At 53.6% G+C, this 12,714-nt stretch overlaps 1 protein-coding gene across 4 annotated transcripts in view; it reads right to left on the bottom strand.

The window, feature by feature from the left end:
* The window catches only part of POP4 (POP4 ribonuclease P/MRP subunit), a 34,682-nt gene that overhangs the window by 1,605 nt on the left and 20,363 nt on the right, over positions 1-12,714 (bottom strand). The window contains exons 2-6 of one of the 4 annotated variants that reach the window (XM_085889919.1): positions 2,389-2,547; positions 2,249-2,301; positions 1,763-2,025; positions 441-518; positions 124-185 (exon numbers count right to left, since the gene is read on the bottom strand). In XM_085889919.1, coding sequence (XP_085746045.1) covers positions 124-185; positions 441-518; positions 1,763-2,025; positions 2,249-2,301; positions 2,389-2,547 — 615 coding nt within the window. Of the gene's footprint in view, positions 1-123; positions 186-440; positions 519-1,762; positions 2,026-2,248; positions 2,305-2,388; positions 2,548-12,714 lie in introns of all 4 variants that reach the window. The other 3 variants (XM_085889920.1, XM_085889922.1, XM_085889921.1) reach the window with 3 other exon arrangements.

The following is a 12,714-nucleotide window of genomic DNA, read 5'->3' as shown; positions in this document are numbered from 1 at the left end:
AGGAAGAGACGGCTCAGAGGCGAGTACGCCATCACCGATCACCCTTCATTTCCATTAATGTACAGCTGTCCAAAATGAACAACACAAAGGGACAGCGAGAGTGATAACTCAATGGATCATCACCTTTCACGATGGCACCATGAAGGTCTGCCTTCAGAAGCTTGTTTTGCATCGTCTGCAAACAGCTGTCAGAACCACAAACATGCCGATACGTCTCACCACAACAAAAGAAGCTAGTCATAACACAGACCGATATGGAAATGCAACCAAGGTCTTTGTAATCTCGAGTTTCCTTCATGACCTTGCAATGACATCAGAGTTTACATGGTAATTAAAAGTTTATACTGCATTGCAATAAGAGATGAAGAGCCAGGTAAGAATATATGGCACACGGTCCGGTAGCTGTGAAACTATACGCAACATGGTGCAGGTCGACCAACCTGCTAGATTTGAATCCTCCAACCAGGCTTTCAATGTACTCGAGCCACAGGTGGTGCAAAGGTAGAAAAATGGAGTAACTAAAAGAGGGAAATACAGAATGGAGTACATCTCACAGAGGCTGAGCGTTATTAGTTGGAAAGATGGAGAAAAGGGAAACATGTCGGCATAAAAGGAAGCAACAAAACCCAGCCTTGCCAGAGATATGAAGTAGAAAATTAACTTAATTGGCTCCCATCCACGCCACCATCACGACCCATGAAGGAATCGTCCTGCAACATCAGCACCCAGCGATGCCCGAGATACGAAGTCAAAAAATTAAAATAAAATTAGCTGTCGCACCCCGACCCGTGAAAGGGATCATCCTGCACCAACAACCTGAAGGGATCGTCCGTCTCTCTGCAGTTTCCAGAGCATCACGTATTTTCCCAGTGGTAGGTCTGTTTTCTGATGCCGTTGGAACGCGTCATTTTTTTTTTGTCTCTCAAACGCGTCTATCCCTCTTACAAAATGTCCATTTATTCTTCAGCTTAATGCGATATAATGTATTAAACCAATGGGGGGCAATACCCCAGGGCGCTCATCAGGTAGTGGCTGGATAAGACAACCAGGGAACAACCGGTAGGCATGGATGGCCCACAAAATATGTAACGGAGAAGAAAGTAAATAACTATGGATTTTTTTTTTCCATGCCGTGAACAAACTTTGATACATCACGGGTGAAAAAGGTTGTGGTCAAGTTAAAAGTTTCATCGAAATTGTGTGTGTGGTTTCAGAGAAGAAAGCAAATACACATTTCGGAGGGCAATCCGCACGCAGAATCCCTGAGACCCCAATTGCTTTTCATGTCATGAACAAACTTGAGTACGTCACGGGTGATGAAGGCGGTGATCAGGTTTCATCGAAATTGTGTGCGTGGGTTTCTGAGAAGAAAGCAAATACCTCTTTTGGGGTAGCACCTCACGGAAATGTGTATTGTGTAGTGCTACCTCCAGATGGTAGCACTACACAACAGTAGCACCTTTTGGGGTAGCACCTCATTGAAAACACCTCACGGAAAACCTCTTTCCAACTGACTTGTTGGAAAGGTGACATCCTATGACGGTGCCACATTGAAAAATCACTGAGCTCTTCAGTACGGCCTGTTCTACTGCCGATGTTTGTCTGGAGATTGTATGGCTGTGTGCTTGATTTTATACACCTGTCAGCAAATGGTTTGGCTGAAATAGCCGATTCCACCAATTAGAAGGGGTGTTCGTATACGTTCCAAGTGAGCTAAAAAATATATAAAAAACCCCAACAGACTCGATTATTACATCCTTACCGTTGCCTCTCTGGCTTCAGCTTAAAAGCTCCAAGTTTCCTTCGTCGCCGTGACGATAGGGCCTTGCCACGTGATTGACGTCCACCCCGCAATCCTGACCTTCGACCCTTCTTCAAATTCCCCGGTGTTCCAGATGGACGAAACTTCAACTTTAATGCTTGCCGCTTCAGGCGTCCCTGAATAGACTCCTCGGAGCCGAGGCCTGGCACAGCCTGTTGCAAGAAGGCTCTCACGAAAGCCTGCGAGCGGTTCGTACTCAGAACCTGGTTGAGAACGAGGAAGAGATTGCAAAGGTCTGAATGGTTTCTTCTCCATGAAGCAGAGAAATTCCACAAGAAAATGAAATTCCACAAGAGAAGCGACGCACAAGTATTTTCACCGAATGTTGCCAAACATCATCATCAAGCATTTCCGTCCAATCGGCGACCGGCACGGAAACCTCGGCAAAAGCATTATTGTTGATAGAAGATGAAAAAGTTCTCTCACCTGAAGTCCAGCATCAGTCGATTCATTCCTGGACAAGGACCGATACAGACAGGCTGCAACAGAATTTTTAAAATTTATAAAACAAAGTGCAAAATTAATTCGACATCGTAAATACAAAGGTCATTCTCGATCTCATTTACACAGGGGGCTGTGGATACAAAACCCTTTCAATATGAGAAGTACAAGTGGTGGAACTTCCTCGGGAGTAACTTTGTACTCCCCTGGTTTGAAGATCCCAACCCAACGAAGGTGATGACAGTGACAACTTGAACAGCACTCGGTAGAGAGCACACCTACACCTGGAGGAGGAGGAGGAGGAGATTGGGACCATTCTCTGCGCAGAGCATTGCTGCTGCTTAAGCAGTCTCTTTGGCTATTGGGCACAATCCTGGACGGGTCGCTACTCCGACACAGGATACCAGCATGCTGGCACTCGTTTTGCCGACTTCGGAAGGATGACAGGCCGAGTTAACCCCACCTGGTATTAATTCAACAGTTGAGCGGGATTTGAACTCAGGACCCAAGGATCGAAAGCCCGCCACCCGAACCATCAAGCCAACACCAGGAATACACCTTCGCCAGGCAGAACCGATTATGTTTTGTTTCCCACTGATAGGCCAAATCTGGATCCGGACCTGAAACAATATTTAATTGGCTTGTTCTTGTCACCGAACCAACTCATCCACCTAGTTTTGTCACAACTCGTCCACAATCTTTTGATATATTATGCTGCATATCATTTATGGCTCTGTCTCTCAAGGGTGAAGAATCACTTAGAAAAAACGAGAAGGGCACTCGGTAGAGCACCTACCTCGACCACGTAATGCCTGATCTATGAGAACATATCGAGCCCAATACATTTTTGAAATATCATGGCATACAGTAAGTACTATATCGTTTTTGGCCCTATCTCTCAATGGTGAAGAATCACTTTAAGAATTACATAATTCTCGTATCCAGATGCAGATACGGATCTTCACCAAAATCGAATTAATTTGTCCTTGCCACAAACCCAACGTGTCCACCAAATTCCGTCCGAATCCGTTAACAACTTTTTGAGATATCGTGCTATATATCAGTTTAGCCCGATCTCTTAACGTTGAAGAATCACTGAAAAAAATTCTAATAGCCGGATCTGGATCCGTGTAATCACCAAAATCTAATCAGTTCGTCCTGGTCACACACCGAACCTGTCCACAACTTTTTGAGATATCCTGCACACAGACAGAAAGGGGTGAAAACATAACCTCCCTCACCGTCGTGGCGGAGTTAATTCATAATACGAGCAGAGTACCCGCTCAACGGGCGATCTTGTTCCAAGCATGCATCACATTCTTCTAATGTACACCTTTATTTGGGCAGTGTATAGGCAACTGACAGCTGGATACATGAAAAAAAAAAAACAACGCACTGCTTATGATTCAAAAAAATCATGATTACGATTCATGTTTCATAATAAAAAAAAAAAAGAGAAAGTTGAGGGGCGTGAAAGAGAACGCTTGAAATAAAGTGGAACGAGGAACATATCTTGCGAGGTTTTCGCTCGTCTTCATGGAGAGGTGCTTGAAATTCAAGCGGAAGATGGATGCTCTCGTGTAACCTCATACGGAGGTCTATCAGGACGTGCAGACCAAGGTAAAGCAGACCAAATATCATCTCCTTCTTCACAAAGTCTGGTGACCTCGACGACCCTAATCCTGGGACATCGACGTCATCTCAATAACCTCCAACATTTATCAAAAACAACAAAAGTACAATTTTAAGGCTTTTTCATTTTTTCTAGTTTTGGCAAAAAAAAAAAAAAGTCGATAAATCTTCGAGTTGGTTCCTCTCACCTTATTTCTCCAACAAGGTCTCAAACTTTGTGTATCGGGGTTTTTACCAACCCTGTCTGTCTGTTTTTCTCGTTTTTTCCCAACCCTGTTTTTCTCGCTCTGTCTGTCTGTCTGTCTGTCGCTCGCTCTCGCTCTGTTTTTCATGAACGTAGCCCCCGGGAATGGGGAGGGTCTCCTGCATTGTGAACAAGTGAAACTTGGAACAGGAACATCGGAGGTTTTAAAAACATCGAGCTGCAAGCATAAATAAAATGCTGGGCCTTTCAAGCAACGCTCTCGCTCTGTCTGTCTGTCTGTCTGTCTGTCTGTCTGTCTGTCTGTCTGTCTGTCTGTCTGTCTGTCTGTCTGTCTGTCTGTCTGTCTGTCTGTCTGTCTGTCTGTCTGTCTGTCGCTCGCTCGCTCTCGCGCTCGCTGTCTGTCTGTCGCTCGCTCGCTCTGTCTGTCTGTCTGTCTGTCTGTCTGTCTGTCTGTCTGTCTGTCTGTCTGTCGCTCGCTCGCTCTCGCTCTGTCTGTCGCTCGCTCGCTCTCGCTCTGTCTGTCTGTCTGTCTGTCTGTCTGTCGCTCGCTCGCTCTCGCTCTGTCTGTCTGTCTGTCTGTCGCTCGCTCGCTCGCTCTGTCTGTCTGTCTCTCTGTCTGTCTCTCGCTCTGTCTGTCTGTCTGTCTGTCTGTCGCTCTGTCTGTCTGTCTGTCGCTCGCTCTCGCTCTGTCTGTCTGTCGCTCGCTCTCGCTCTGTCTGTCTGTCTGTCTGTCTGTCGCTCGCTCTCGCTCTGTCTGTCTGTCTGTCTGTCGCTCGCTCTCGCTCTGTCTGTCTGTCTGTCTGTCGCTCGCTCTCGCTCTGTCTGTCTGTCTGTCTGTCGCTCGCTCTCGCTCTGTCTGTCTGTCTGTCTGTCGCTCGCTCTCGCTCTGTCTGTCTGTCTGTCTGTCGCTCGCTCTGTCTGTCTGTCTGTCTGTCGCTCGCTCTCGCTCTGTCTGTCTGTCTGTCTGTCGCTCGCTCTCGCTCTGTCTGTCTGTCTGTCTGTCTGTCTGTCTGTCTGTCTGTCTGTCTGTCTGTCGCTCGCTCGCTCTCGCGCTCGCTGTCTGTCTGTCTCTCGCTCGCTCTGTCTGTCTGTCTGTCTGTCTGTCTGTCTGTCTGTCTGTCTGTCTGTCTGTCTGTCTGTCGCTCGCTCGCTCTCGCTCTGTCTGTCTGTCGCTCGCTCGCTCTCGCTCTGTCTGTCTGTCTGTCTGTCTGTCTGTCTGTCGCTCGCTCGCTCTCGCTCTGTCTGTCTGTCTGTCTGTCGCTCGCTCGCTCTCGCTCTGTCTGTCTGTCTGTCTGTCGCTCGCTCGCTCTCGCTCTGTCTGTCTGTCTGTCTGTCGCTCGCTCGCTCTCGCTCTGTCTGTCTGTCTGTCTGTCTGTCGCTCGCTCGCTCTCGCTCTGTCTGTCTGTCTGTCTGTCTGTCTGTCTGTCTGTCGCTCGCTCGCTCTCGCTCTGTCTGTCTGTCTGTCTGTCGCTCGCTCGCTCTCGCTCTGTCTGTCTGTCTGTCTGTCGCTCGCTCTCGCTCTGTCTGTCTGTCTGTCTGTCGCTCGCTCTCGCTCTGTCTGTCTGTCTGTCTGTCGCTCGCTCTCGCTCTGTCTGTCTGTCTGTCTGTCGCTCGCTCTCGCTCTGTCTGTCTGTCTGTCTGTCGCTCGCTCTCGCTCTGTCTGTCTGTCTGTCTGTCGCTCGCTCTCGCTCTGTCTGTCTGTCTGTCTGTCTGTCTGTCGCTCGCTCTCGCTCTGTCTGTCTGTCTGTCTGTCTGTCTGTCGCTCGCTCTCGCTCTGTCTGTCTGTCTGTCTGTCTGTCTGTCGCTCGCTCTCGCTCTGTCTGTCTGTCTGTCTGTCTGTCTGTCGCTCGCTCTCGCTCTGTCTGTCTGTCTGTCTGTCTGTCGCTCGCTCTCGCTCTGTCTGTCTGTCTGTCTGTCTGTCGCTCGCTCTCGCTCTGTCTGTCTGTCTGTCTGTCGCTCGCTCTCGCTCTGTCTGTCTGTCTGTCTGTCGCTCGCTCTCGCTCTGTCTGTCTGTCTGTCTGTCGCTCGCTCTCGCTCTGTCTGTCTGTCTGTCTGTCTGTCTGTCGCTCGCTCTCGCTCTGTCTGTCTGTCTGTCTGTCGCTCGCTCTCGCTCTGTCTGTCTGTCTGTCTGTCGCTCGCTCTCGCTCTGTCTGTCTGTCTGTCTGTCGCTCGCTCTCGCTCTGTCTGTCTGTCTGTCTGTCGCTCGCTCTCGCTCTGTCTGTCTGTCTGTCTGTCGCTCGCTCTCGCTCTGTCTGTCTGTCTGTCTGTCTGTCGCTCGCTCTCGCTGTCTGTCTGTCTGTCTGTCTGTCTGTCGCTCGCTCTCTGTCTGTCTGTCTGTCTGTCTGTCGCTCGCTCTCGCTCTGTCTGTCTGTCTGTCGCTCGCTCTCGCTCTCGCTCTGTCTGTCTGTCTGTCGCTCGCTCTCGCTCTGTCTGTCTGTCTGTCTGTCTGTCTGTCGCTCGCTCTCGCTCTGTCTGTCTGTCTGTCTGTCTGTCTGTCTGTCTGTCGCTCGCTCTCGCTCTGTCTGTCTGTCTGTCTGTCTGTCTGTCTGTCGCTCGCTCTCGCTCTGTCTGTCTGTCTGTCTGTCGCTCGCTCTCGCTCTGTCTGTCTGTCTGTCTGTCTGTCGCTCGCTCTCGCTCTGTCTGTCTGTCTGTCTGTCTGTCGCTCGCTCTCGCTCTGTCTGTCTGTCTGTCTGTCTGTCTGTCGCTCGCTCTCGCTCTGTCTGTCTGTCTGTCTGTCTGTCGCTCGCTCTCGCTCTGTCTGTCTGTCTGTCTGTCTGTCTGTCTGTCGCTCGCTCTCGCTCTGTCTGTCTGTCTGTCTGTCTGTCGCTCGCTCTCGCTCTGTCTGTCTGTCTGTCTGTCTGTCGCTCGCTCTCGCTGTCTGTCTGTCTGTCTGTCTGTCGCTCGCTCTCGCTCTGTCTGTCTGTCTGTCTGTCTGTCGCTCGCTCTCGCTCTGTCTGTCTGTCTGTCTGTCTGTCGCTCGCTCTCGCTGTCTGTCTGTCTGTCTGTCTGTCGCTCGCTCTCACTCTCGCTCTGTCTGTCTGTCTGTCTGTCGCTCGCTCTCGCTCTCGCTCTGTCTGTCTGTCTGTCTGTCTGTCGCTCGCTCTCGCTCTGTCTGTCTGTCTGTCTGTCTGTCGCTCGCTCTCTGTCTGTCTGGCTGTCTGTCTGTCGCTCGCTCTCGCTCTGTCTGTCTGTCTGTCTGTCGCTCGCTCTCGCTCTGTCTGTCTGTCTGTCTGTCTGTCTGTCGCTCGCGCTCTGTCTGTCTGTCTGTCTGTCTGTCTGTCGCTCGCTCTCGCTCTGTCTGTCTGTCTGTCTGTCGCTCGCTCTCGCTCTGTCTGTCTGTCTGTCTGTCGCTCGCTCTCGCTCTGTCTGTCTGTCTGTCTGTCGCTCGCTCTCGCTCTGTCTGTCTGTCTGTCTGTCGCTCGCTCTCGCTCTGTCTGTCTGTCTGTCTGTCGCTCGCTCTCGCTCTGTCTGTCTGTCTGTCTGTCGCTCGCTCTCGCTCTGTCTGTCTGTCTGTCTGTCTGTCGCTCGCACTCGCTCTGTCTGTCTGTCTGTCTGTCTGTCGCTCGCTCTCGCTCTGTCTGTCTGTCTGTCTGTCTGTCGCTCGCTCTCGCTCTGTCTGTCTGTCTGTCTGTCTGTCGCTCGCTCTCGCTCTGTCTGTCTGTCTGTCTGTCTGTCGCTCGCTCTCGCTCTGTCTGTCTGTCTGTCTGTCTGTCGCTCGCTCTCGCTCTGTCTGTCTGTCTGTCTGTCTGTCGCTCGCTCTCGCTCTGTCTGTCTGTCTGTCTGTCTGTCGCTCGCTCTCGCTCTGTCTGTCTGTCTGTCTGTCTGTCGCTCGCTCTCGCTCTGTCTGTCTGTCTGTCTGTCTGTCGCTCGCTCTCGCTCTGTCTGTCTGTCTCGCTCTGTCTGTCGCTCGCTCTCTGTCTGTCTGTCTGTCTCGCTCTGTCTGTCTGTCTGTCTGTCTGTCTGTCTGTCTGTCTGTCTGTCTGTCTGTCTGTCTGTCTGTCTGTCTGTCGCTCTCGCTCTGTCTGTCTGTCTGTCTGTCTGTCTGTCGCTCGCTCTCGCTGTCTGTCTGTCTGTCTGTCTGTCGCTCGCTCTCGCTCTGTCTGTCTGTCTGTCGCTCGCTCTCGCTCTGTCTGTCTGTCTGTCGCTCGCTCTCGCTCTGTCTGTCTGTCTGTCGCTCGCTCTCGCTCTGTCTGTCTGTCTGTCTGTCTGTCGCTCGCTCTCGCTCTGTCTGTCTGTCTGTCTGTCGCTCGCTCTCGCTCTGTCTGTCTGTCTGTCTGTCGCTCGCTCTCGCTCTGTCTGTCTGTCTGTCTGTCGCTCGCTCTCGCTCTGTCTGTCTGTCTGTCTGTCTGTCTGTCGCTCGCTCTCGCTCTGTCTGTCTGTCTGTCTGTCTGTCGCTCGCTCTCGCTCTGTCTGTCTGTCTGTCTGTCTGTCGCTCGCTCTCGCTCTGTCTGTCTGTCTGTCTGTCGCTCGCTCTCGCTCTGTCTGTCTGTCTGTCTGTCTGTCGCTCGCTCTCGCTCTGTCTGTCTGTCTGTCTGTCGCTCGCTCTCGCTCTGTCTGTCTGTCTGTCTGTCTGTCTGTCGCTCGCTCTCGCTCTGTCTGTCTGTCTGTCTGTCTGTCGCTCGCTCTCGCTCTGTCTGTCTGTCTGTCTGTCGCTCGCTCTCGCTCTGTCTGTCTGTCTGTCTGTCGCTCGCTCTCGCTCTGTCTGTCTGTCTGTCTGTCGCTCGCTCTCGCTCTGTCTGTCTGTCTGTCTGTCGCTCGCTCTCGCTCTGTCTGTCTGTCTGTCTGTCGCTCGCTCTCGCTCTGTCTGTCTGTCTGTCTGTCTGTCGCTCGCTCTCGCTCTGTCTGTCTGTCTGTCTGTCGCTCGCTCTCGCTCTGTCTGTCTGTCTGTCTGTCTGTCTGTCTGTCGCTCGCTCTCGCTGTCTGTCTGTCTGTCTGTCTGTCTGTCTGTCGCTCGCTCTCTGTCTGTCTGTCTGTCTGTCGCTCGCTCTCGCTCTGTCTGTCTGTCTGTCGCTCGCTCTGTCTGTCTGTCGCTCGCTCTCGCTCTGTCTGTCTGTCTGTCTGTCTGTCTGTCTGTCGCTCGCTCTCGCTCTGTCTGTCTGTCTGTCTGTCGCTCGCTCTCGCTCTGTCTGTCTGTCTGTCTGTCTGTCGCTCGCTCTCGCTCTGTCTGTCTGTCTGTCTGTCTGTCGCTCGCTCTCGCTCTGTCTGTCTGTCTGTCGCTCGCTCTCGCTCTCGCTCTGTCTGTCTGTCTGTCGCTCGCTCTCGCTCTGTCTGTCTGTCTGTCTGTCTGTCGCTCGCTCTCGCTGTCTGTCTGTCTGTCTGTCGCTCGCTCTCGCTGTCTGTCTGTCTGTCTGTCGCTCGCTCTCGCTCTCGCTCTGTCTGTCTGTCTGTCTGTCGCTCGCTCTCGCTCTGTCTGTCTGTCTGTCTGTCTGTCTGTCGCTCGCTCTCGCTCTGTCTGTCTGTCTGTCTGTCGCTCGCTCTCGCTCTGTCTGTCTGTCTGTCTGTCTGTCGCTCGCTCTCGCTCTGTCTGTCTGTCTGTCTGTCTGTCTGTCGCTCGCTCTCGCTCTGTCTGTCTGTCTGTCTGTCTGTCGCTCGCTCTCGCTCTGTCTGTCTGTCTGTCTGTCGCTCGCTCTCGCTCTGTCTGTCTGTCTGTCTGTCGCTCGCTCTCGCTCTGTCTGTCTGTCTGTCTGTCTGTCGCTCGCTCTCGCTCTGTCTGTCTGTCTGTCTGTCGCTCGCTCTCGCTCTGTCTGTCTGTCTGTCTGTCGCTCGCTCTCGCTCTGTCTGTCTGTCTGTCTGTCGCTCGCTCTCGCTCTGTCTGTCTGTCTGTCTGTCGCTCGCTCTCGCTCTGTCTGTCTGTCTGTCTGTCGCTCGCTCTCGCTCTGTCTGTCTGTCTGTCTGTCTGTCTGTCGCTCGCTCTCGCTCTGTCTGTCTGTCTGTCTGTCGCTCGCTCTCGCTCTGTCTGTCTGTCTGTCTGTCGCTCGCGCTCGCTCTGTCTGTCTGTCTGTCTGTCTGTCGCTCGCTCTCGCTCTGTCTGTCTGTCTGTCTGTCGCTCGCTCTCGCTCTGTCTGTCTGTCTGTCTGTCGCTCGCTCTCGCTCTGTCTGTCTGTCTGTCTGTCGCTCTCGCTCTGTCTGTCGCTCTCGCTCTGTCTGTCTGTCTGTCTGTCTGTCTGTCTGTCTGTCTGTCTGTCTGTCTGTCGCTCTCGCTCTGTCTGTCTGTCTGTCTGTCGCTCGCTCTCGCTGTCTGTCTGTCTGTCTGTCTGTCGCTCGCTCTCGCTCTGTCTGTCTGTCTGTCGCTCGCTCGCTCTCGCTCTGTCTGTCTGTCTGTCGCTCGCTCGCTCTCGCTCTGTCTGTCTGTCTGTCTGTCGCTCGCTCTCGCTCTGTCTGTCTGTCTGTCTGTCGCTCGCTCTCGCTCTGTCTGTCTGTCTGTCTGTCGCTCGCTCTCGCTCTGTCTGTCTGTCTGTCTGTCGCTCGCTCTCGCTCTGTCTGTCTGTCTGTCGCTCGCTCTCGCTCTGTCTGTCTGTCTGTCGCTCGCTCTCGCTCTGTCTGTCTGTCTGTCTGTCGCTCGCTCTCGCTCTGTCTGTCTGTCTGTCGCTCGCTCTCGCTCTGTCTGTCTGTCTGTCGCTCGCTCTCGCTCTGTCTGTCTGTCGCTCGCTCTCGCTCTGTCTGTCTGTCTGTCGCTCGCTCTCGCTCTGTCTGTCTGTCTGTCGCTCGCTCTCGCTCTGTCTGTCTGTCTGTCGCTCGCTCTCGCTCTGTCTGTCTGTCTGTCTGTCTGTCGCTCGCTCTCGCTCTGTCTGTCTGTCTGTCTGTCGCTCGCTCTCGCTCTGTCTGTCTGTCTGTCTGTCGCTCGCTCTCGCTCTGTCTGTCTGTCTGTCTGTCGCTCGCTCTCGCTCTGTCTGTCTGTCTGTCTGTCGCTCGCTCTCGCTCTGTCTGTCTGTCTGTCTGTCGCTCGCTCTCGCTCTGTCTGTCTGTCTGTCTGTCTGTCGCTCGCTCTCGCTGTCTGTCTGTCTGTCGCTCGCTCTCGCTGTCTGTCTGTCTGTCGCTCGCTCTCGCTCTGTCTGTCTGTCTGTCTGTCTGTCTGTCTGTCTGTCGCTCGCTCTCGCTCTGTCTGTCTGTCTGTCTGTCGCTCGCTCTCGCTCTGTCTGTCTGTCTGTCGCTCGCTCTCGCTCTGTCTGTCTGTCTGTCTGTCGCTCACTCTCGCTCTGTCTGTCTGTCTGTCTGTCGCTCGCTCTCGCTGTCTGTCTGTCTGTCGCTCGCTCTCGCTCTCTGTCTGTCTGTCGCTCGCTCTCGCTCTCTGTCTGTCTGTCTGTCTGTCGCTCGCTCTCGCTCTCTGTCTGTCTGTCTGTCTGTCGCTCGCTCTCGCTCTCTGTCTGTCTGTCTGTCTGTCTGTCGCTCGCTCTCGCTCTCTGTCTGTCTGTCTGTCTGTCGCTCGCTCTCGCTCTGTCTGTCTGTCTGTCTGTCTGTGTCGCTCGCTCTCGCTCTGTCTGTCTGTCTGTCTGTGTCGCTCGCTCTCGCTCTGTCTGTCTGTCTGTCTGTGTCGCTCGCTCTCGCTGTCTGTCTGTCTGTCTGTGTCGCTCGCTCTCGCTGTCTGTCTGTCTGTCTGTCTGTGTCGCTCGCTCTCGCTCTGTCTGTCTTTCTGTGTGTCGCTCGCTCTCGCTCTGTCTGTCTGTCTGTCTGTCGCTCGCTCTCGCTCTGTCTGTCTGTCTGTCTGTGTCGCTCGCTCTCGCTCTGTCTGTCTGTCTGTCTGTGTCGCTCGCTCTCGCTCTGTCTGTCTGTCTGTCTGTCTGTGTCGCTCGCTCTCGCTCTGTCTGTCTGTCTGTCTGTCTGTGTCGCTCGCTCTCGCTCTGTCTGTCTGTCTGTCTGTCTGTGTCGCTCGCTCTCGCTCTGTCTGTCTGTCTGTCTGTGTCGCTCGCTCTCGCTCTGTCTGTCTGTCTGTCTGTCTGTGTCGCTCGCTCTCGCTCTGTCTGTCTGTCTGTCTGTGTCGCTCGCTCTCGCTCTGTCTGTCTGTCTGTCTGTCTGTGTCGCTCGCTCTCGCTCTGTCTGTCTGTCTGTCTGTGTCGCTCGCTCTCGCTCTGTCTGTCTGTCTGTCTGTGTCGCTCGCTCTCGCTCTGTCTGTCTGTCTGTCTGTCTGTGTCGCTCGCTCTCGCTCTGTCTGTGTCTGTGTCGCTCGCTCTCGCTCTGTCTGTGTCTGTGTCGCTCGCTCTCGCTCTGTCTGTGTCTGTGTCGCTCGCTCTCGCTCTCGCTCTGTCTGTGTCTGTCTGTCGCTCGCTCTCGCTCTCGCTCTGTCTGTGTCTGTCTGTCGCTCGCTCTCGCTCTCGCTCTGTCTGTGTCTGTCTGTCGCTCGCTCTCGCTCTCGCTCTGCCTGTCGCTCGCTCTCGCTCTCGCTCTGTCTGTGTCTGTCTGTCGCTCGCTCTCGCTCTCGCTCTGCCTGTCTGTCTGTCTGTCGCTCGCTCTCGCTCTCGCTCTGTCTGTCTGTCTGTCTGTCGCTCGCTCTCGCTCTGTCTGTCTGTCTGTCGCTCGCTCTCGCTCTCGCTCTGTCTGTCTGTCTGTCGCTCGCTCTCGCTCTCGCTCTGTCTGTCTGTCTGTCGCTCGCTCTCGCTCGCTCTCGCTCTGTCTGTCT

This window comes from Eptatretus burgeri, chromosome 7 (genome assembly GCF_056783735.1).
Source record: "Eptatretus burgeri isolate ZD-2024b chromosome 7, Ebu_testis_v1, whole genome shotgun sequence".
In the NCBI taxonomy this organism is placed as follows: domain Eukaryota; kingdom Metazoa; phylum Chordata; class Myxini; order Myxiniformes; family Myxinidae; genus Eptatretus; species Eptatretus burgeri.
Note: the sequence above shows the minus strand (reverse complement) of the source record. Positions and strands in the feature narration are given on the sequence as shown.